This window comes from Pelodiscus sinensis, chromosome 6 (assembly GCF_049634645.1).
Source record: "Pelodiscus sinensis isolate JC-2024 chromosome 6, ASM4963464v1, whole genome shotgun sequence".
NCBI lineage: Eukaryota > Metazoa > Chordata > Testudines > Trionychidae > Pelodiscus > Pelodiscus sinensis.
In genome coordinates this window covers 114,892,641-114,917,303 of record NC_134716.1, presented here as the reverse complement: position 1 = coordinate 114,917,303, position 24,663 = coordinate 114,892,641, and the positions used below count along the sequence as shown (strand labels likewise).

Here is a 24,663-nt window from a genome sequence, read left to right as displayed (position 1 = left end):
CGGACCTTTTGAACCTCCACCCCGCAAGGCCCCGGGGCATTTGCTTTCTCACCTTCACCCCGCACCCTGTTGGCAGCCCTGGAACGTGCATCCAGAGGTGAATTTCAGGCAAAGAGAGGAACTTAATGAGAAGAGTCTAAAATTTCTGTGGCAGCTCAGAAGCTGGCAAGTTGCTGCAAAAACGTTCGCTTCTTCCCTTCTCTCCTCTTTTTTTTTTTTCTTTATTTCTTCAAATATTTTGTGATGGGTTGAATCAAGACTTTAAACTTTGAAGCCCACGAGTTGGTGTGAAGGCTCTTTCCCTGCCATTGGCTACAGCTGAGATTATCTTTGTTTTGACATCTCCACTGGTGCTTGTCGAATGTCCTGGTATGGCTCTTCCTTTAGAAATACCAGTTTTCAGGATTTCAAGGGGCAATGTCAAGTTTGTTAGTCCTCAAAATTAATACGCTTGGTCAGGTAGCAAGTTAGTAATAGTTCAATGGATTTACTTTAAAAAAAGCAAAAGACATTTTTTAAATCGAGATACCTAATAATTAACAGAAAATGTGTGATCTTTATACAGAAAATAAATATGCCTTAAAAAAAACCACCATACCAGGAATCTGTATTCAGTTTTGGGGGCAGAAGAATATAAGCAAGTTGTATTCATAGAACAGCAATTCAGATTTAGCAGGTCATTTCAGGGAAGAGCAACAAAAATGATAGGGAACTCAGACAATTGACTGAGAGCTTTAAAAGAGGAAACTGCATAGGTTGATTGTGCCATCTGCAGTAGAGGACACAATAGCTTAAGAATATCTGAGGTATGTAGTTGTGGAGGTACTATCTGAGATAGTACAGAGGGGGTTAATAATAATACGTCTCAGGTAGCATGTGATCATGATTCATGACTGAATTTGGTCCATGGGTTGGATCATTAGTTTCCCCAGCCTGGGCCGGATACTGACGAGGAGTAAAACATGACCATTGATCCATACTTCCTAGCTTTGTGATAGGGCTGTGCTTGGAGTAATAGTCTTCAAGGAGAATCCTGCTTCCTCTCTACTGCAGATGTGGAAGTCCTGGACTATAAGTAGGCTTGGAAGGACAACTTGTTGTATTGGTAAATGTCGGTGATTGGTTTCACCATATGCGCATTCACCATAACTGCAGTGTACAGATAGGCAAAGTAAGAAAAATGCTGCTTGAGAGTTTGCTAGGGTTTGATAGAAGTATGTTTACTTGGTATAGTCTGATATGTGCTGTTGAGTATTTGTCTTTCAAATGGTTATAAAGATTCACCTTTATGCTTCAGAGTAAATGTTGGTAATACAGTATCAGTCGATATTAAAAAAATCAAATTTGGCTACTACAGTGGGACTGGCAGGTTTACCTGTGAGTCCCAGAGTGGTTAGGCAAAGAGAGTACACCCAGGAGCAGCAGTTGTTGGGTGACAGCAAAGATGCTCTTTTAGCTAAGAGGAGAATTTCATTGCCACATCCCTTTTGTTTGCCACTGCCACAAAGCCTGTTCACTGAAATTTAATGTTGTGTGCTAAGGATTCCATCTGTGGAGCTCAGAGCTGAGAGAAGGGGATAAAAATAATGCCAGGCTCATTGAGAGTGAATGATTAATTCAACTGAGTTCATTGGTACTGCATGAGCAAGCTGGGGACAGGAAAATCTGGTCCTGTTTGATTCCGTAGAAACTCCACAAGCCTCTCTTCCTGAAAACAAATTGTCAGTTTAAAAATATTACACATCCTGCTAGAATGATCGCACCTTCACAGTCTCACATGATTATAAGATATTATGTAGAATTAGTAGATTTATACAAATAAATCTTTCTTAAATGTCAAAAATACCATAGCTGCCTAGTTAGTGACTTCATGGCCCTGAGTTGAAACGTGAATCTGGATGTTGTCACTGTTTTGCAGGTGTTTAGAACTTGACTTGTTTTTTTCTTGGGGGGGAGGGGGGGGAGAGAAGGTGTCTTGTTTGCATGGACCAGCTGTGAAATTTGGACTTTTCCATAGGGTGGTTTTTTTTTGGGGGGGGGGGGGGGAGGGGGATATTTTCAGGCATCATTTTAGTTCAGGCTTGTCTCTAAGTAACAGACTGGTTGCAGTAGCCTCTTTAGCCTAATGGGAAAATTGCTCTTTTGGAACTTGTGACCATGTGGTTTAATTTCAGACCCTTGGGCAGTCTCCTCCCATTACCTCTATTGGCCACTTAGTTCTAATAAGATCCTTGCATGACGGTCTCTGTTGCTTTTATCATTTGGAAAGATTGCCTGGAGTTGGTTTTGGAGGGGATATGATTTCATTTGGTTTGTGCTAACCATCTCTAGCACATTCTGCATGGTAAGGAAACCGGGTAGAATGGCTAACCTAAAATAAGTTCATTTAGAATGCAAGTGCACTTTGGCTTTGGTATGCATGAGGAAGACATTCAGAAGGAATCTGCCTCTGCTGATGACTGGCATTTGTGTGTGTTCATCCATGGAGCTATTGCAAAATGGCACCCTCATGGGATTTGAAGTATAATGGACCTCAAGCACTTGGGACTGGTTTAGCTAATAGGAAGGTTACGTAATATACTGGCTGTCCCACAACTCAATCGGGTGCAAAACTCAGAATGCCTGATTCTGGTCTGACTTCTAATCATTTAACTCCACTGAAGTCAAATTCCTATTTTAACACAGGTATAGACAAGATCAGGACTGGAACCCATAACTCTTCCCCCCAAGTTCTGGTTGCATTAACAGAGTTAATCTACCTTGCCCCAAATCCCTGCAAATGATATAACGGGGTGCTGCAATTTCAGTCTCTTTTGCAAATTCTTTCCTCCTAATACCGGTGAGTTTAATTATGACTTTCATTTGCATGAATTTGCATTTAATGGGGACATAATCACCCTTGTTAAGAGAGACCTCTTGCTAACTTGTTTCCAAGGTGTCTTTAAATCTTGCAAGTTAAAGCCTCTCATTTGTTTTGCACTTGCTAATGGGCTCAGTATAATCCCTCTCTGCTCAATCAAAAATAAAATCTCAGTTGGTTAATCATGAGGAAATCTTTAAAATTGGAAGAAACAGGACCTTTCTCAGATACAGGAGTGGAACCCAGTATCCTCTGTTTGTGTAACTGAGAGACAGATGGCTTTATTAAGAGGTGGAAATACCAGAGAGAACATGCATTTTTTCCATCCCCTTCTTGTGTACTTATTTTATATGCCTATGTTGTCTTCTGCGGTAAACTTTGCCTTGGCGAGGCCAGCACTGCTGAACAATCACTGCAGAATGAATGTCTACTAAAGAGCTCACTTTTGGTATTCTGGTGGTCCTGTTGGGACTGTCTTCAAGTACTGCCTATGCCTTGCATTCAGACAGTGCCAAGCCTCGATTGCAGTTGACGGATGTGCTGGCCCTTGGCTGTGCTTGCTCTTTGGGGACACAGTGCTCTCAAGAGCAAAGACTTTGGTTATTTGCTATTTCCCCCCCCCCCCCCCCCCGCCCCCTCTTTGTTTTTTTCCTTCCTTGGATGAAGCTTATAATAGGCCAGGATAATTAAATAAACTGATTCCATGAGCCAAAGAGAGCAAAAATACATGTCACATTTTTAAGTCCTGCAAAATGATGTTTTTATTGTGCTTTGCTCTGAGTCAGAGCAGTGTTCAGCCTGTAAACCAGACAAATTCAATGTCACCCACTTTTTTTTTATTGCATTAAAAAAAGCTGCAGTGGAATCAATCTGCTGTTGTATCAGCATTATTCCAAAAGCTTTTATTTGTTTTTATTTCATATTCTCTCCCTCTCCCTTTGCAGTCCTTAGAATCAGGAACCATTCCAACTCCTAGTGAAATCAATGGCAGAAGTCCCACTGATTGCAGGAGCTACAAGCTGTCATATGACAGTGGCGTATTTCTATTTTATAGGCACCTTGTATCCATACTCTGCTCTTTACACACTTCTCAAAAGGCCAGGGTCCAGTGTCAGACACACTCATATAACTCTGGACTAAGTCCAATGAAGATGAGTTGGCTTTGGGTCTTGTGCTTGCAGGCAGAGCCATCCATACCCAAACACAGAATATGCAGTTACATAGGGCACTGGAAAATTTGGGGTGCCACTGGATCTTAATGTGCGCCCATCTGCCTCTTCCTATCCCTGTTTTGTGGCTCTGCTTCCTCATGAGGGGTTCTAGTTAACTTAGAAGTAAAAAAGCCTGCCAGACCTATTAGCAGAACATGGAACCTGTGAAAGAGCCATTCAAGTGGTAATGAAGCCGTTCAACAGGTATTTGCCAACACCAGGTATATACTGTCAGTTTCTGAATTTATCGTGTTAGTCTACAGACCTTAGTTTAAAATTTTCTTTAAAAATACTTCATTAATGTGTTGCTGAAGATTATAAAAACCACATCTCTTAAAAAGAAAAAAACGCCCTCCCCTGGCTGTCATTGGTTGTAAGAGCACCTGTTTAGTAGTACTGTATAGAGCCCCATAAATCCTAAGAACGGCCAGCTTGCAGGGCTGCTTGGTTTGTGAGAGGAAGAAAAGTAAAGGAGAGTCTTGCATTTTTAAAAGATTACATTTCTATCATCTTTTCCTTGGAAAAAATACCCCTGTGAAACATTAAGTAGTGAAAACCGATTACTAGCATTGCAGACTGCAGTTTTCAAATGAACCTAAGGGAGTTAGGCACCCCACTGTTATTGAAAATCAATAGGATTTATGTGCGTATGTCCTTTGACTCCCTTGAAAATCCCAGGGGAAACAAAGTATCTGAGCATCTGCAGCAAAAGGATGGGGGACTCTGAAGATCCCCTCCTGCCGCCCCCCGCAACAAGCTTCTCAGGTGTAAGTCACGCTTCACTCATGCCCAAGGGATGTTAGTTCTCATCAAAACGTCTCCCCCTATAGTGAAGGCTCATGCTGGTAAGAGTGTTCCATTTCTCCAGTGCATTAATTAGCAAACTATGATCTGGTCAGACCAAAACTCCTCCCTCCCCCCCTTCGCCCGGGCAGGGTGTGAGGGAACAAAGTACATTCGTAATTCAGTAACCTTGATTGCATGTGTGTATCTGTTCACTTGCTGTATCACCAAATGTTGTTGTCTTCAACGTCACTCCCAGTCATTGTGTAAATTAAAGGGATACAGGCCAAAAAAAAAAAAAACCACCAAAAAACAAAATCCTAACATTTTCACTCGGTAGCATGTTTTACTTTCTGTTGTTACAAGCAATATCTAGAATTATTGTAGCTGAATAATTCAAATGAACTGATTTCCCCACCCCATGTTTCAGTTTTTCTTCTACAGTTTGACCCTCCTTTGCATGTAGTCATGTCAGGGAGTAGCTCACCTTCTGAATTACTCAGGGGCTCAGTTTACCTCTGCCAGGCTAGGCAAGGAGAAATGAGGTAGTTCAGATTCACCTGGGACTAATTATAACCCCTTGAGTAATTGGCAGGAAGTTAATTAGGTGGAGAAACACCTGGGCCTGATAAATGGAAGATCCTCCCACACATTTAGTAGAGATTAGAGAACGGGGCTCCTGGGCAGAGGAACAGTCTGTAGAACACTCAAAGAGAAAGGTCCCAAGGGAAGGGCTGCTCAAGGAGAACCTGGTAAACAGTTTTACCAGGAAAGGGAACCAAGGAAGAATGTTCCTGGGGTGGCACACAGGGCGTTGAATGCTGACTTCAGCAAAACTTATCCCTATGGCAGCACTTTGCAAGGTAGCAACAGAAGCCCCAGAGGAGAGGAATTATATGCTGGTCTGTGGAAGGATGGTTGTGGTTTGGTCACTGTGGGGTGAACTCAGCCATGTTCCCTCTTGAGCTAGAGATGCTGGGATGGAGGCCTGTTGGGATAATGCTTCACCTTTGAGTTAATCAACTAGACAAACCAGAGTGGATGCTGTTCAGTGTACATAAGCTTCATGGGACTTAGTGAAAGCTCACTAGGGGAAACTGAGTCTGATAGAATGGTGCTGCTGCCAGTGGGTCTGTAGAGGTGAGAGTCCCCTCTGTGTATCAGTTTTACTGTTTCTCTGTATAGGTCATTGGTCAGTTTGCCAGGTGGTTTGTGTGGATCTTGACCCAGATTCTCAAAGCTAAATAGCTAGCTTACTGTGTTCAAATACCTTTGAGGGTCTGTGCCCGCATGCATAATATCGGGCTACAAGGGGGAAAACAGGAAAAATGACACTCTGCAATTATAAAAAATTGCCACGGAGGCACCTGAAACTACTTTAAGCCATTTATTTTGTAAATTATCTAGCTTTCAGGTTGACTGTCTCTTAATATTCCATTATATATTTCAGCTCCAAAATGTAACAGCTTCAGAAAGTTATGATGTCCTCAAAGCATGAGGGTATTGTGGAAACACATATGCAATCTTAATATGGAGTTTGCTGTTGTTTTGTTATGGATGTATATACAAGTTTCTGTTGCACGTGATAGAGCTGATACTAAACTACACTTGTCTTACATCTTTGACAGTCTCACCTGGATTTTCCCCACTAAGTGTCTTCCCCCAAACCTACTTCTGATGCAGTATTCCAAGCTTCTGAGTCAATGCAGACCACTGTCATTTTTAACAAAAACACTGGTTGCTCACAGACTCTGGGCGTGGGCTGGGAGAGACAGCGACATTAATAATTGCCTGGACCTCAGAGCTCAGGCTGACTGAGAACTCCAGAGAACTTAGAAGTCAAGATTTGTTCCATAAAAGTCAAATGGTAGCAGTAGCTTCACTGTGATATGGAAGCACAAGTAGCTGAAAAGGACTGAAAGGCTGAACACTTAAATGCAGTTTCTGCTTTCCAGGAAGATATCTGAGGTGTCACGCTCTAAAGATGCATTTATTGCATAATACAGTTTAACAGCTCCATGGCACTTTTATAACCCATCAGAAGAGATTAGCCAGTGTGTTGCATAATAGGTGGCTCTCTTCTCTCTGAGCAAAGGCTGCCACTTTGTACCCTCTAGGCAGCGGCATTTCAGTGATGGGTTTGTGATTCCATTTACATCCAGGGTGAAATCCTGGCCACGCTGAAGCTTCAGGGAGTTTTTCCACTGATATCAGTGGGGCTAGGGACACGGTTCTGAAAGTGCTTTCGTATATTTCTATATAAAAATAAGGTAGAAGAGTGGAGAGTTCCCAAGAGGAGGCAAAACAAGAGAAGGAAAATGGCTCTTGCTGAGTTTCTATACAATTCAGAATACGATACGTAAAATAAAAAGCTCAGTAGAATTCTTCTTTTGGAGTGTCTCTGTAGAAGTTTGGGGCCACAAAAACACATGGACTGTTCAGCAGCCAAAAGAGGAGTTCAGGGTCATAAAGCCCTGTGCCTAGTACCACCACCTGATTCTCTGGGTTCTCAGTGTATTAACCGCAGGAGCCAGTTCTCATGCAGTGTTGATGAGTGGGGAATATAAAGGGCATGTTCCTAATCCTGACCCCAGGTCTTATGGTCTGTTCCCCAAAAGCAGATGCTGGACCCAATGAAGTGGTCTCTGGGGAAGAGAGAGTGATGCTAGTGCAGGGCTAGGCAATAAAATGGCAGCGCTTCACTAGGGTTAGCCCCTGGCAGGCCATTGCCACTACATTTACCTGTGCTTCCACAGGTCTGGGTGATTTCAGCTCCCACTGGACAGAGCTCGCCAATCCCAGCCAATGAGAGCTGCGGTAAGCAGCGCGAACCGGGACACGGCTTCCTGCAGTTCCAATTGGTTGTGAATGGTGATCTGCAGCAAACAGGAGCTGCTGTTGTCCATACCTGTGGAGGCACAGGTAAATATAGGAGTGGCAGCCCACCAGGAGCGAACCCTGGTGGACCAGGTTGGTATTTGCCCACCCCTGTGCTAGTGTAATGTCAGCAGATCCCAGTCATCTGCAGGCAGAATTGAAACTGGGACCTCTGGAGCTCAGTGTATGAGCTCAGTATGAGCTACTGCATGAACTAAAAGCCACCCGAGTTTTAGCTGAAGCTGTAAAGCAGACCCATTAGTCTATCGGTAAACGGACCTGGTGCCACTAGGCGGGACAGTGCACCACATCCAGAAGGCATGTGGGTTACACTAGGATGGTAGCTGACTCTTCTTCCAACACAAAGAAAGACAGATACAGGGTGGGATACCATTGAGCTAGGTATTGTTACAGTCATAGCTCCCTCTTGTGGCTAGTATTCCACCTAAAAATGTATCCTCTGACCCTCTTCTCTCTTGACAGCCTGCCTGGGCGGACTGATGTGTAGACAGCAGCAAGCACAGAGTGTGTGTCTAAGGTGACGTCTGTTATTGGGGAAGGGAGGTTAAGTGGTAATAGCGGAAAAAAGGCAGACTTACATGGAGGAGGCAGCAAGCATTAGCAGCAAGTAATATGGTCCAGTTTTGCAACTCCCTATGAAGAGACAAAATACAGGACTATGTAGCACTATAAAGACTAACAAGATGGTTTATTAGGTGATGAGCTTTCGTGGGCCAGACCCACTTCCTCAGATCAAATAGTGGAAGAAAATAGTCACAACCATATATACCAAAGGATACAATTTAAAAAAATGTGAACACATATGAAAAGGACAAATCACATTTCAGAACAGAAGGGGGATGCAGGGGTCGTGTCAGGCTCAACAAAGACACCAACTACCTTACCCATTACAAAGATAGCTTCCCCAATTATCACCTCTAATACCATTAGCTCACAGACATTTACCTTCCTTCCCCTCCCCCCCCCCCGCATCCTCCTTCTGTTCTGAAATGTGATTTGTCGTTTTCATATGTGTTCACATTTTTTTAAATTGTATCACTTTGGTATATATGGTTGTGACTATTTTCTTCCACTATTTGATCTGAGGAAGTGGGTCTGGCCCATGAAAGCTCATCATCTAATAAACCATCTTGTTAGTCTTTAAAGTGCTACATAGTCCTGTATTTTGTTTCAGCTACACCAGACTAACGCGGCTACGTTTCTATCCCTATGAAGAGAGTAGTCCTTGTTCGCACATTTACATTAAAATACATGAGATTCAGATTTTATGGGACCTGGGCACTTTGGCTGTGTGCCCATGAGAAGACAAAGAAAACTTAACCACACCAAGAAGTACAGAGGATTAAAAGCCTTTCTGCTTTGTCAGTTTTGCTATAATTGTCTGAATTTTGACACAGTACATCTAATATCTGGCATAATTATCTAAAGCCAGATTATTTAAAAACCCTTATATAATCTTCCTACCACTGGGCAAATGAATTGCCTTGGGAACAGAGGTTAAGCTATGATGACATTTCTCCATATGTAGGGCTGCCATGTAGTTTTGGAAAAATTGGTGGGAGAGGGGAGAGAAGTTCATCACATTTTTCAAGAGACTGTGTCATGTACCTCTTGTCACACTGAATTACCCGGGCTGTGCTGGGGTTATGCATGCCAACCCAACTGCAGCCCTTGTGTGAACACAGAGAAGCCTGTGCCTACTTCTTTGGTTAGACTTTTAGTGTAGTTCAAGAATCTAGAGCAGGGGTGGGCAATAATTTTTGATGGAGGGGATCAGGCCGAGATTTTGGTAACCAGACTTTTCTTTTCTATGGAGGAGGTCCAGGATCTGAGACAGAGGTTAGGTGCAGAAGGGAGTTTGGGGTAGGAGACCAGGGTGCAGGAGAAGGTGTGGGGTCTGAGAGGCAGTTTGGGTGAAGGAGGGGATTATGATCTGGAGCAGGGGCTTGTGGTGTAGGGTCCAGGAGGCGGTATGGTATCCAGTGCATGGATCATATCTTGCTCACCTTCCTCTCATTGGGTCTTGTCATAACTATATCCACTACTTTAAAGAACTGTTTGTTTTCAAATTTCTGTTGCTCATGTCAGTCATTTCTCCCCTTACTATTCTCTTTGTTGTCAGTACACATTTCCTGTAGAAATGGGGAAGGAAATGAGAAAACTTAGTTGTTCAATATCTGAAATATTTTAACTTTAGAAAGTGATTTGTAGGGAGCAACTTTGAACAAAGGCTTCATTTACATAAATGTTCATGGAGTGAGGCTGTATTTTTTTTTTCTTGTATGGAATCCCACCATTCAGCATTCACTTGAGTGATGAACCAAAATCTCAGGCTGATCTCTGTTACCAAATTAAAACTCTGCTGAGTCAGTTTCTGTCATTTTAGGAAAACTCTCAGTGAATGTATCAGAGGGGTAGCCGTGTTAGTCTGAATCTGCAGAAGCGGCGAGGAGTCCTGTGGCACCTTATAGACTAACTGAAGTTGAATGGACAGACATGAGAAGATCAGTCCAAAATATACATCACAAAAATATGGGGGAAGGGGGCATTAAAACACTAAGTCATAGAACCTCAGGAAGTCATTAAGTCCAAACTCCTGGCCAAAGTAGGACCAATCCCAACTAAAATTATCTCAGCCAGGGCTTTGTCATGTCGGGGCTTAAATCCTCCAAGGATGGAGATTTCACCACCTCCCTAGGTAACCCATTCCAGTGCTTCCCCACGCTCCTAGTAAAATAGTTTTTCCTAATATTCCACCTAGACCTCCCCCACTGCAACTTAAGACCATTGCTCCTCATTCTTTCATCTGTCACTACTGTGAACAGCCTCTCTCCATTCTCTTTGGAACCCCCTTTCAGTCAAAGGCTGCTATCAAATCCCCCTTCACTCTTCTCTTCTGCAGACTAAATAAGCCCAAATCCCTCAGACTCTCCGTGTAAGTCATGTGCTCCAGCCCCCTAATAATTTTTGTTGCCCTCCACTGGACCTCTCCAATGCATCCACATCCTTTCTGTAGTGGGAGTGCCTAGAATTGGATACAATATTCCAGATTTGGTCTCGCCAGTGCTGAATCAACGGGAATAGAGAATCTTCTCTAGATCTGCTGGCAGTGCTCCTCCTAATGCACCCTAATATGCCATTCGCCTTCTTGGCTACAAGGGCACACTGTTGACTCCTAACCAGCTTCTCATCCACAGAAAACCCCAGGTCCTTTTCTGCCAAACTGCTGCTTGGCCAGTCAGTCCCCATCCTGTAACAGTGCTTTGGATTCTTCTGTCCCAAGTGGAGGACTCTGCATTTGTCCCTGTTGAACCTCATCAGATTTCTTTTGGCCCAATCCTCCAGTTTGTCTAGGTCACTCTGGACCCTATCTCTGCCCTCCAACATATCAACCCTTCTTCCCTGAACAGAGTTCTATTTTCAGCATTGGTTTTTTATTTGCCATGCTGTATACCATGGGGGCAGGGGACTGGACTCGATGACCTCTCGAGGTCCCTTCCAGCCCTAGTATTCTATGATTAACCCTAGCCATGGACCAAGACCCCATTGTGCTAGCTTCTGTTTTAACACAAAAGGACTATCCTGGCCACAGAGCAGTTGGAGACAGATCCATTAAGGACTCTAATGCTTAACCAAGGAGTCCGGTGGTTAGAAGCATTAAGTCCATTGATGAGCTTAGGTGCTCAGCATCTTTCAGGATCATTCTTTGCATGTTGGTAGTGCTTAGAGCTCCCACTCAGAGTCTCCATTGTGGTAGCCAGTCTGTCTACATTTCAACACATTCAAATGAGGCGTAAAACACATTTTTTAACAGCGAGGGTAATTAACCATTGGCACAAGCTGCCAAGGGAAGTGGTGTAAGCAAGTGCTTTTCAAGGTCTGCTTTCTTTGGTTAGGTTTTCTGTTCATTTCCTCCACCATTCTAAACTTCACCATCAGCATTTTTGAGGTAACTGGTGACTTGAGTGAAAAGGATGCTGCCAAGATTGGTTGGCCCACAGTTTTAAACTGTCTTTTTGCAAAAAGTGTGGTGGAACAAAAAGTCAAGTCTTTTTGTGGTGGTGGTGTTCAAACCTGGGTGCCTTAAAGTTAGAATTAAGTCCATATTTAGACACTGAAAGATAGGGATGTAAAAAGTGTTTTAAAAATACTGTGTAACCAATCATGAATACTTATTGGTAGGGATGTGAAAGGTTAACTGGTAATCACCCTTTTAATGGGTGATGCTTACCGGTTCCGGTTAACCAGTGGCAAGGCCAGGCACATGGCATGCAAGAGCTATTCCTAGAGCAGTCCCTGCCCACAGTGGGCCCAGACACATCACAGGCAAGGGCTGTCTGCAATGTGTGAGAGGGCTGTTTCAGTTCAGCTGTAGTGGAGCAGCTACCCCACCTGCACCCCTTTTAATCAGTTAACTGGTTAACCAATTAAACAGGATTTTACATCCCTACTTCCTAGTTTCTAATAGTTTACAGTACCGTGCTTTATGGAACTTGCTCATATGAATGTTCATTTAGGCTTCTTGAGCATTGAGTGTATTTTTTTTCTTATTTCTCTATTACAGTAGTACCTATGGGATCTTATTAGAGATCATAATGCTAGTCTATGTACAAAGACATAACAAAAAGATAGCGCTGCCTGAAGAGTTTACAGTCTAATTAGAACACAAGCAATAATGGGAATATACATGAGACACTCCAATGGTTATATGTGCTGCTGTTTTCTTATTTTCCTAGTTGTGTTTTTTCAGATTGGATTTGTTATTCAGTTCACATGGTTTATTTATAATATTTATTACTTCTGAGCATTTGAAGACTTTAAAGACAAATTGCCCCAAATTGTCTATTTCCATATGTTATTCAACAAGTGTTTTGTTGATCTTCTTGTCTAGTTTCCAATAAAGGAGAATCTCTCTGTTGCTGTGAATAATAGCAGTGTGTGAAAACCAATAGTCTGATCTGATAACACTTCAGGGCTTGAGTGCTATATCTGATTCAGCAACCAATGCTTGGCTAATCAGTCTCAATTAATTTGTACCTTAGGGAGAAAGAAATTACAGCATTCTTTTAATAGAAAATGCTGTTGATTAACGTACTGACTCACTCATTTAGGAATAAGAACAAAAACCTGCATTTATGGGAAGACAGGAAAAATATAACTCTCTTTTAGCATTTGTTAAATTTAGCTGTCTTTGCTTTTGAGCAGAAAAATGGATCATAATGTGCCATTTGATTACAAGCAGTATAATCCAGGGCTGTACCATAGTAAGTATCAATATTGTGATGGGGGTTTTAGTAGTTGACCCATTTCATGATTGTTGTTAAGGACAGTGCTAGCTAATATTTCTCTTGATAAACAAGCATAGCTCCCATGGACAGTAATGGGGATTGGACACACACATCAAGGGGGGAGCTAATTGGGTTGGCTGAAATTTTTCAAGACACATTTTTGATGGATAATTGCAGGTTTGAATAAATACAAATTTTCATTAAAACTGTCTGCTCACTGCAGAAAATTTAGACATTCTAATTAAACTCATAGGCAGTGTTGTTCAGGTTCCTTAGGCTCCCTTTCTTCTCTATAAGCTGGGCTGGACTACATCTCCCAGGATGCACTGTAACATATCCATTCCTACCTTCACCAATAAGGAAGGAAATGTTGCATCATGGAAGATACAGCTACAGAGGTTGGCCCATATAGAGGAGAATGGGAGCATAAGGCTCCAGACTGCAATGCCCAGGAAATATGATGGTGTCATTTTGCATTATAATGTTTTGTGTGTTTTAGTCAAAATATTTCAGTTTTCAGTATTTTGCTGAAAAATATAAATCTTCCATAGAAATTTTCAGTTAAAACAAAACAAATATTTTTGCTGAACTTTCCCCTGGAGAAAGCCCAATTTTCAGACCAGCTTTAGAAATTTGACTTCTGAGTACTGCTCTGTAGTCAGTGATATAGGAGCTCTCCATCTGTGTCAATGTTTACCATAAATTTGTGTCCACTCATTCCTGCCTCAGTGGGATATCTAGGATAGGAGCACTTTTGCAAGAACATCTCCTTTTTCTCTCCTCTGCAAAGATCCAGTTCTTCAGTCTTTCTTCTTCAAAGTCTCAAGCAGGCAGTCTTGAACCAACAGCAAAATCCTGGTTGTGCTCCCTTTTAGGGTTGCCAAATTATTTCAACAAAAATACCGGACACACTTGACATTATATCACAATTTACATTACATCTTATTTAGAAAATACCAGACATTTATATTTTCTCAATTTGCTTCCGGAACAGAAAGCTCAAATACTGGAATGTCCAGTTCAAAACCAGACACCTGGAAACCCTACTCCCTTTCTCTATGTCCTTGTTAAGAGAGGTGTTGGCGAGAGAAGTGAATGCAGTATCTAGCCAACAGTTTAAACAGTAACAAAGTGTGATTTTGTACCTGGCTTTGGTGTAATAAATAACACTGCAGTTGCATATATCCCATTTCAGCTGTAGATATCGGCCCTTCGCACGAAGAAGAGCAAGTGCTGGTATCCCCATTTTATAGATGGGCGCATGGAGATAGATAGCAAAAAAGTGACTCCCCTAGGATCACACTATTGGTTAGTGACCAGGACAGGAATAGAGTCTAGTTCTGCTCATTGCCATGCCAGTGCCCTTCACCCTGGAACACTGCACTGCCCTCAAGAATTGACAGTCTGTGCTCATTTCTTTCTCAGCTATCCTAAGACTCTGAGTTGGTCTCTTGATTTTGTGGAAGGCTAAAAAGGGGCAGCATTGATTGTCTCTTCCTCCCCAGTGTTCTGCACCAGATAATGTCTGTGTAAGGTACTTACATGGCCATAGTCTCTGAGCACCTCAGTCTTTAATGGATTTATCGTCAAGCACCCTGGCGATGGCGGGAAATACTATTCACCACATTTGACAGCTTAGGAACTGAGGCACCGAGAGAGTAGGTGTCTGTCTTAGTGCAGCACAAGAAGCCTAGAGCAGGACAAGAAACTGAATGCAGATCTCCCAAGTCCCAGTTAGCACCTAACCACGGGGCTGTCATTCCTCCTCTTCTCGCCCTCTGAGTAAGTGTGTGAGAAGAGCTCCCAGTACCTTTTTCCCTGCCCATGCCCTCACACAGGAAGAGATATACACACGGCTCTTAGCATGTACCAAAATAGAGTAGCTAAAGGCCAATTCATTACTAAATAAAAAACAGGACGATATAGTACTATAAAGACTAACAAGATGGTTTATTAGGTGATGAGTTCTTGTGGGCCAGACCCACTTCCTCAGATCAAATAGTGGAAGAAAATTGTCACAACCATATATGCCAATTGTGACAATTTTCTTCCACTATTTGATCTGAGGAAGTGGGTCTGGCCCACAAAAGCTCATCACCTAATAAACCATCTTGTTAGTCTTTATAGTGCGGTATCATCCTGTTTTTTGTTTGTTTCAGCTACATCAGACTAACACGGCTACATTTCTATCACTAATTACCAAATGTAAACGACTCAACCAAACAGCTGGGAATCGGAGGTGATTGGTTCCTTGCTTGTACAGGGAGTATTGTGGGTATGCTTTGCTCATCCATTTAAATGTCTAAATTGTTCTTATCTTTGCTTTTAGGGGGTATCATGTATTTATACAGCTGACCTTTTCTTTACTTGGCTGATCAAATGATAAACATTTTAAATCCATTCTCATAAACAATGTGTGCTCTCAAGTGCTGACCCTGACATACCCAAGCACTGACCTTTGTCCAGCTAGTGACTGTTTATCTTCTCTCATTTTCAAGATCCTTTTATTGAAGGAGTAAACACAGATTGAACAAATATATTTTCTAAGGCTTTGGATTGTCTTGCATGTTCTGAATACAGCGTGGAGTTTCCTGGCAGGTTGCAAGAACATGTCTCCTCGCACGTTTTCTTCCTGTGTTTTGGGTAGCTTAATATTGCAATTCATGTGCTGATCTGGTAGTTCTTTACAAACGAAGCCTCCCTCACACTCCTTCAGGCAGGGAAATATCATGCCAATTTTATAGAAGGGGTTCTTGAGGCACAAAAAGGTTGAGCGATTTGCTCAGAGTCTCATAAGGAACCAGTGACCCACCTTTAAAACAGAGGAGAAATTCAGGGGTCTGTGCAAACACCGAGCTTCAAAACAAAATGTCATCCACAGCAACCAGCCAGCAAGCAAGCACAGAGAATGTCTACTAATTACCTGCCAAACTTCAAGATTCTACTTCATTCATCTGCCAAAGTGAACTCCAACCCGTGAAAGCTTATGCCCAATAAATGTTAGTCTTTACGGTGCCACAGGACTCCTCATTTTTGCTGAAATAGAGTAACATGGGGTACGTCTAGATTACCACGTTTTGTCAACAGAAGTTTTGTCGACAGTATCTGTTGACAAAACTTCTGTCGACAAAGAGCGTCCAGACACATTGAGTTCTGTCGACAAAGCAAGCTGCTCTGTCGACAGAACCCCGTAGTCTGGACGCAACCCTACAGGCAATAACACCTTCTGTCGACAGAACTCTGTCGACGGAAGGTGTTATGCCTCGTAAAATGAGGTATACCAGCGTCGACAAAACTGCTGAGTTCTGTCGATGTTATGTCGACAGAACTCAGTGGTAGTGTAGACGCTGGTATAGTTTTGTCGACAAAAGTCCACTTTTGTCGACAAAACTCGGTAGTCTAGACAACACCCATGGCTACCCCTCTGAAAGTATTAAATCTGACAAATAATTCATGTGAACTACAGAATAAAATGTAAGTCTCTGCAGAAAACCAACAAAGGCATGCAAATTTTAACAGTGAATTGTATTAAAAAAGTAAAACCTTGCAAGTTCATCAGTTAATGTTCTCTGAGATACTAATTCAGGTAAGATATAGGATCACACACGGAGTTTCTTCCTCCACAGCTAATTATTATGCAGTGTCAGCTATTTAACAGTTTTATAATTATGATTCTGGCTACAGTTTCATCTACGCTTTTAAGGTGTTGATGTCTGTGTGTATATAAACACAGTCACTAACAAATGAGCTTAGTAAATACATGGTGTGTCTTTCTGTGAATTACTGGTTATTTTTAATTTGGGAATATTTCTAAATGTTTGTACAACAAAATAACACAAAACAAAAACCAGAACAGCTAAGCTTTATTGAACTTTGGTAGTGTTAGACTCTTGTTTTTCATCAGTCACAGAGGAGAAGCCATGTTAGTCTGTAACTTTAAAAGCAATGAGTAGTCTTGTGGCACCTTAGAGATGAACAAAAATATGTATAGTACCATGAGCTTTCATGGGTAAAGCCCACTTCTTCAAATGGGATTAAGACACTCAATGTTCATCTGAAGAAGTCTTATCCACAAAAGCTCATGATACTATATATAGAATCATAGAATAATAGGACTGGAAGGGACCTCGAGAGGTCATTGAGTCCAGCCCCCCGCCCTCAAGACAGGACCAAGCTCCGACTACACCATCCCTGACAGATGTCTATCTAACCTGTTCTTAAATATCTCCAGAGAGGGAGATTCCACCACCTCCCTTGGCAATTTATTCCAATATTTGACCACCCTGACAGTTAGGAATTTTTTTCTAATGTCCAATCTAAACCTCCCCTGCTGCACTGTAAGCCCATTACTCCTTGTCCTGTCCTCAGAAACCAAGAGGAACAAATTTTCTCCTTCCTCCTTGTGACACCCTTTTAGATATTTGAAAACCGCTATCATGTCCCCCCTTAATCTTATTTTTTCCAAACTAAACAAGCCCAGTTCATGAAGCCTGGCTTCATAGGTCATGTTCTCTAAACCTTTAATCATTCTTGTCGCTCTTCTCTGTACCCTTTCCAATTTCTCCACATCTTTCTTGAAATGTGGCGCCCAGAACTGGACACAGTACTCCAGCTGAGGCCTAACTAGTGCAGAGTAGAGCGGCAGAATGACTTCACGAGTTTTGCTTACAACACACCTGTTGATACAACCTAGAATCATATTTGGTTTTTTTGCAACAGCATCACACTGTTGACTCATATTCAACTTGTGGTCCACTAGGACCCCTAGATCCCTTTCTGCCATGCTCCTTCCTAGACAGTCGCTTCCCATCTTGTATGTATGGAACTGATTGTTCCTTCCTAAGTGGAGCACTTTGCATTTCTCTTTATTAAACCTCATCCTGTTTACCTCTGACCATTTCTCTAACTTGCTAAGGTCATTTTGAATTATGTCCCTATCCTCCAAAGAAGTTGCAACCCCACCCAGTTTGGTATCATCTGCAAACTTAATAAGCGTACTCTCTATCCCAATATCTACATCATTGATGAAGATATTGAACAGTACGGGTCCCAAAACAGACCCTTGTGGAACTCCACTTGTTATCCCTTTCTAGCAGGATTTATCACCGTTAACAACAACTCTCTGACTACAGTTATCCAGCCAATTATGCACCCACCTTATCGTGGCCCTATTGTTAGTCTGTAAGGTGCTGCCACGGGACTACTCATTGTTTTTAAAATTCATCAGTCAGTCCACTCTCAGGTTGTGATGATTTAATAGAAACAATTGGTCCATGGTACAGATTTCAGAGACAGAAAATTGTAACTAGAAAAATTGTAACTAGCCCGTTAAGTAAAGCACATGTTTTAACTTTAAGCGTGGACTTCAATGCTTTGCTGAATTTGGTTTAATACATTTCTGAAACCGTTAACAAGTATCTAAAACCACATTGGTACGTGAGATAAAGTTGTGATTTTAAGTTCACATCTCTTTCATTACTGATTTTTTGTGAAAGGGGCTCATACGCTACAGTGGTTGGCAGCAGGATGAAACCCTAAGACAGATGGGTTAGAAGTGAGAGCTTTTCTTATTGTAGAGCTGCACTTTTCCCTTTTCCAGTGATGTAAACCTCCTACTTCTACCTCCTATGTGATACCAATTTTAAACCAATCATCATGATTCTCTATGGCTCATCATCTCAGACTCATGCACTTGGGAGGGTTCCACATTTGATAGGAGGAGTAGAGGGTAGTGTTACGAGAATCACAGGACCGATGATGCATACCCAAGGGGGGAAGGACAGAACCAGGTGGACCGTTTTAGCAAATAAAAAATATTTATAACAGTGATGAATTTATAGACCATGTTAATGAATTTACACTATTTATTATATTTATTCTATGATTTCTAGTTAAAGATAGATATAAGGATGGGAATGGCAAGGGGAATAGTCTCTATTCTAAAAATATCCAGCTACGCTGATTAAATAACAGTGATAACTACAAACTCTATGTACTACCCAAAACAACTACAAGACTAAGCTTATACAACAAGAAAATATCAAATCATACATACCAACTTACACAGCACACGGAACATTTCAAAGATATCGGTTCGGTTGCAAAGGCCTTGGTTACGCCTGAGAGTCGGGGGAGGTGGCTGATTGGTTGATCAGGCTCGCAGTGCTTTGGAGTATACGGGAGGCACACACACGGTGGTAAGTGTGTTGCGAAGACCTCCTCGAGCTAACTGTGCGTTGGGTATTTATCCCCAAATCTGCACATCGCTTTCCCGCGCTTGCATATTACCATATGTGGCCCAACGGTCACCAAGTGGGGAGGGGGTCTATGTCCCAGGGGTTGGGCTGAAACTGTGCAGGTTTCATGTGACCAGGTAAGCCCCGCAGTTCTCACGCCAAGGTGACGGGTGGGAGAGTCTGAGGCTATTTTCCCCTTTTCACACCTTCCCTTTTTCTAAAGGCAATGGTATGCAGGAAGGGTGTGGCCGGTTTCTCCCAAGGAGTACTGTAGCCCACTATAGCAAAAGTGGCCTGGCCAAACTTTTTACTGGGGGGGGGCAGTTTTTTTTCTAACAGGTAGAATAAAACCTCTCTCTAGCACATTGTTTTATAATCCAATATTGGGGTTGGGGTGCCACTCTGAGTGCTTTACAAACATGTCGAGCCTGATTTTCCAAGCGCTCCACAGTCATTGTACTGGCTGTTCTAACAACCTGGCTCCAGTTGTGGGTGCTGAGCACTTTCGAAATGCTGGGCCATGGTAAGTGTAAGTCCAAGTCCCTGTCCTGAAGAGCTTGTGGGTCTAAAAGAGAAGATGAAATGAGCACACAGTCTGGAGGCAGGGAGGGAGAATGGGGTAACAAAAATAACCCATTTGCTGCTTTCATTTGAATTAATAATGGATACAATGAGTAAGCTGTCATGGAGATCACCGCTGTGTGGGCATGCATGTTTGTATACACGTACATATCAAGTTTGACTGTGCAGTGAGGATGTTGGTCTTGCTATCTCCAGCAGTAACAATCCTCTTTCTCAGCATTCCTCTTTCACAGAATTTTGAAAGAAAAAAAAATGCTGTCTACTCCCTCATCATGTCATTGGGACCAGTTAATGCAAAATCTTTCCAAGCTGGGATTATGAGAACTAAACTCCCTCCCTTCACCCAGCAGTTACCAAAAAGTGGGGATGGGTGAAGTGTTTTCCAAAGTAACTTATAGAGACATGTCTGTTTTTAATCTTTCAGGGTTACCTTTCTGAAGGCTTAGTAACAAAATGGTATCGATCACCACGCCTGCTCCTCTCACCAAACAACTACACCAAAGCCATTGACATGTGGGCAGCAGGGTGCATCCTGGCAGAAATGCTCTCGGGGAGGATGCTGTTTGCTGGTAGGTTTCTGATTCCTGTTTGTTACTCCCTTCATCCTGTGCCTCAAGTGATTGTCTAAAGCAGTTTGGAGTGTTTACTATTTGATAGGGTTACCATATTTGAACTTGTATTAATGTGTTATATTATATAGTGCAAATTCCACTCCTGGAGCTAGGCTCAAAGAGTGAGAAGATAGTTCACTATCTTCATTTCCATTCAGTCCTTAGTAACTCTGCCTACAGTGGTAGTGCTGCTGCTTGTGATGGCGGTTTTTGTTACCTCTGTATCCCCCTGGGAACCGAACTGACCACAGAATGCCATCAACCATTTCTTCTCATCATTAAATGTTTTTATTGCTGTAGTACTTAGAGGCCCCACTTAAGATCCAGGCCTCCCTGTGCAAGACCCTGCACAAACTGGAGCTGCTCAGGAAATGAACTTTATTTTCCACAAAAAAGCAATTTGTGTGTGTGTGTGTGTGTGTGTATGTGTGCGCGCGCGCATGCGCACACCGTTAGCTGGATCGTAAAGAATTTTTCAGATTGTTCGGGTTTTCAACAAAAATGGAAATTTACTGCAATTTTTTTTTAGTTTGTTTAGAAATAAATGATGCAAAATGTTGACCCACTCTGGTACAAGAGGTTTGTGCTCTGTGGTGGATTTGAATTGTGGTCAGTATCTTAAAAATCTGTTGTTCTACTGTGAGAGAGAACATCCCAATGTTTGCTATAAAATTGCCATCAATAACATTTCACTTTGGAAAGGACATGAAGTTCACTGTATACTGATTAGTGCCTGCTGCTCTTCTGCCTGAATTCTGCACTGTGCATAGTTCCATTAAAGCAAGGGTGGGGAACTTCAGGCCTGGGGCCCAGATGTGGCCCTCCCGGCTTGCCTGGATCCGGACCCTGCACCATTCCACCATAGGGCTGGAGCACACAAAATCTCCTAGCCTGGGCTCCCCTGGTGTGCAAGAGGAATGTGGGGAGTGTCTTTCTCCTAAGTCAGGGACTACATGAGTTATTGTTGCTTCTTACTTGTGTGCAGCCCCTGACTGATTTTTCTGAGAGTCAGTGGTTCCAATCCCCCCCAAAATTTCCCACCCCTGCATTAAAGCCAAAGGATAATACTGCACTTCCCTTGCATAAACTCATGCACAGGCCCACCAACTGGGGAGGTGGGGGAGAAGTGGGGGCAATTGCCTCCGAACCCAGTGATTCAAAAGGGCCTGGGGTTCCCAGCCACTGCTACTGAAGTAGTGGTGGCAGCCGTAGTGCCAAGACATTTGAATAGCTGCTAGAGCAGTGCCCGTTTCTGAGGCTGGGGAGGGGGACACCTTGCTGCAGATGTCAATGGAGGGTTGGCTGCCCTGGCTCCACCCCTTCTGTCTGAGGCTCCACCCCTTTGGGAACATGCCCAACTCCCCTCTAGGGTTGCCAGGTGTCCAGAATTGACCTGGACAGTCTGGAATTTTCACCTCCTGTTTGGTTAAAAAAAATTCAGAAAACACTGGACACCTAAAATGTCCGGTATTTTCTGATTTTTTTTTCCTGGCCAGGAGGCAAAAATACCGGACACCTGGCAACTCTAGCACCCAGGCCTGGGACCAGTCCCCAGCCCTCCCCTGGACCCTATCACCCCCAGTCCCCCGACCCCATGATTACCTGGTTCCACAGGGAAGCTAAGTTCTGGCTTGAACAAGAACACAAAATGGCCGCTGGCAAAAAGCCTAAAGACCAAGGGGAAGCAATGCCTTCCCTGGGTCTTAGTGTTCGACCGCTCTCCTGTTTCTATCCCTAGTCTAACTCTGCACTCACTCTGAAAGGGGCCATGCTGTTTTATTATTTAATTATTTTTGTTGTTGTTTTTGGTCCCCCTCCCCGCCACTTTCTTTTTTCCTCAACAGAATTCCCCCCCCTCGTTGTTTTTGTGGGGGGGGGGAGAGAGGGTGTTCAGTATTTTTGGTTCAACCATCTCGCAACCCTAGTCGGCTCCCCTGCACATGCATGCACCTTTGCAAGATTGGAGCCTAAAATTTTAAGTCCTGCTTCTCTCTCCTTTAGTGTTATTCTGCATTCAGTGTTGCTGTTACCTCCATTCGCTCCAATAGTTTTGCCTTCTGATTAACATCTGTGGAAATGAGCTCAGAAAGAGGCCTTCTGCGTTGACTGAGGAGGAAGGCAAGATAAAGAATTGACATCATTTCGTTCTCTTGCTATACGTTGTGAAGATGGCGGTTACTCCTCAGGGATCACGCTTCTGGAAATGCATTGGAAGGGCACCTCTCTGGCATGTAGCAGTGGAGGCTTTTGCACAAGGAAATAAATCTGCCCCCCCCCCCCCCAGATCCTGCATGTGATTTTAGTTTTCTTTCAACAGCGTTTCCCCGAGCTGTGTGTCACTTTGACAAGTTGTATCAGTAAGAAATAAATAAAGAAGCATGGCATAAAAATGAAGCAATAAAACTATAGCGAAAGAGAGTTACTGAGAAGCTGTGGAAAAAGTAAAAGTGTGATCAGAAGACAAGTTTGGAATTGTTCAAAGCTGCATAAAGAGAATACAGGATACTAAAGAGCACATTAGAAGTTGGGGGATAAAGTTTGCTTCCTTCCAGACTGTGGCATTGACTGTCTTTATGCTGGTGTGGCGATAGTTCTGTTTCTGTACACTAACTTCAGAAGATCCATGTGCGCTCTAAAGTGAGTTCTTGTTGAGTAAGGAAAACAACAAGACAGAATAAGATGTGAGCTAGTTTCTGTGGAAGTGGGTCAGGTTTAGAAAAGATGAGAAATGGCCAACGTTTTTACAGGCAACTAAACATTCTGTGTGTCTAGCTTAACATACCTGAAGGGGGCCTGTTTTTTAGAAAGTGTTGTGCCCAAAGAAAGCCCCTTTGAGGGAGTTAAAGTTGAGCACTCAAGATAGAGGTAGATAGATACAGTGAACCACTAGTCACTGTAGAGAATTTTGGGCAGTACCCGTCACAGAGCAGGGCTTGCTATCCACTGACTTCAACAGCTACTGTAGAATATGCATGTCTGTCTTCTAGTGCAGGCAAAATCAACTCTGAGAACAAAATGGTTGCTGAGCTCTGACATGGAGGGGGTAGTTAATAGAAATCTAAAGGTGCCGTGCAAAGAATTTGGTTACATTAAATGACTGTCATTCCTACTCTTATATTCCTTTTACAAAAAAGCATAGTTTCATAGCTCCAGGTAAAAACAAGCAGCATTTTAGCAGTAAAAGCACAATATGAATCTAGGACATTAAGTAATTTTTTTCAAGAATGAAGCAGATTCTCTGAAGCTATCAAAAATACCTAGCTTCCTTCTTGGGGTATTCAATAGTCTTCCTTCTCTGTTGTCATTCTCATTGCCCATTATTATTTTGAAAGACAGGAGGAGTTTAATGTGTTCATAAGCAGCCAAGCTTAGGTTTTTCTAAATAAATCATCAGATCCATTAATAATGCAGAAAAAACCTTTATTTGAAAATATTTCAGTGCACTTGCATTGTGCTCTTTATCTGCAGCCACTGCCTGGATTGCTTTATCCCTTTTATTTTATTTCCACCAAGGGACAAAGCTTTCAACTTTCATATTTCTCTTGCAAAAGCAAAATTAAACATTCAGTGTCACTTAGAAGAGATCATTAAAATTGTCCTTTTCGCTCTCTCTCTGTGTCTCTCTCTCTCCCTCCTCCTCCCCACCCCCCATCCCCAGTGGTTCTCAACCTTTTTTCATTCTGAAGTTCTGTTGAGGTTAAAAAAAAAAGAAAAAAAAAAAAAGGCCAGGAACATTTTGTTGCGGCCCCTTTAAGTTAAAATGCCAGTCCTCTCCCCTACCTGTCCCCCTCTGCATGTACATTAGGCACCAAGCGGGCCCAGATCAAGACAGCCCACGGGTTGCGCACTGCTGCTCTAGATAGCAGGATGGTCTTGGTCGGGTAAGTGGCTGCTATGGCTTTTTACCATCTAGGTACATCCTTGGCTAGTCCAAGTTGCTGGCAGCCTGTGGGCTGTACAGGCAGTCCCCGAGTTACGCAGATCCGACTTACGTCGGATCCGTACTTATGAACTTACGAACGGGGCTTTTCTCGCCCCGGAAGAAGCGGGCGGCAGGACCGCCCAGACGTGCCGTGGTCCCGCCGCCCGCGACCTCCAGGGCGAGAAAAGCTGCTCCGTGTCTCCCTGATCTGCTGGAGGGGGCCCCCAGCAGACCAGAGAGACGCAGAGCAAAGCCGCGGAGGACGCGGGCAG

The 24,663-nt window shown here is 42.9% G+C and overlaps 1 protein-coding gene across 12 annotated transcripts in view; it reads left to right on the top strand.

Annotated features, from left to right (window-relative positions):
• MAPK4 (mitogen-activated protein kinase 4) overlaps nt 1-24,663 on the top strand; it is a 157,143-nt gene that overhangs the window by 101,315 nt on the left and 31,165 nt on the right. For 11 of the 12 annotated variants that reach the window (XM_075932669.1, XM_075932670.1, XM_075932666.1 and 8 more), the window contains one exon: nt 20,283-20,427. In XM_075932669.1, coding sequence (XP_075788784.1) covers nt 20,370-20,427 — 58 coding nt within the window. In that variant the 5' untranslated portion in view covers nt 20,283-20,369. Of the gene's footprint in view, nt 1-20,282; nt 20,428-22,470; nt 23,019-24,663 lie in introns of those variants that run through there. The other variant, XM_075932671.1, reaches the window with a different exon arrangement.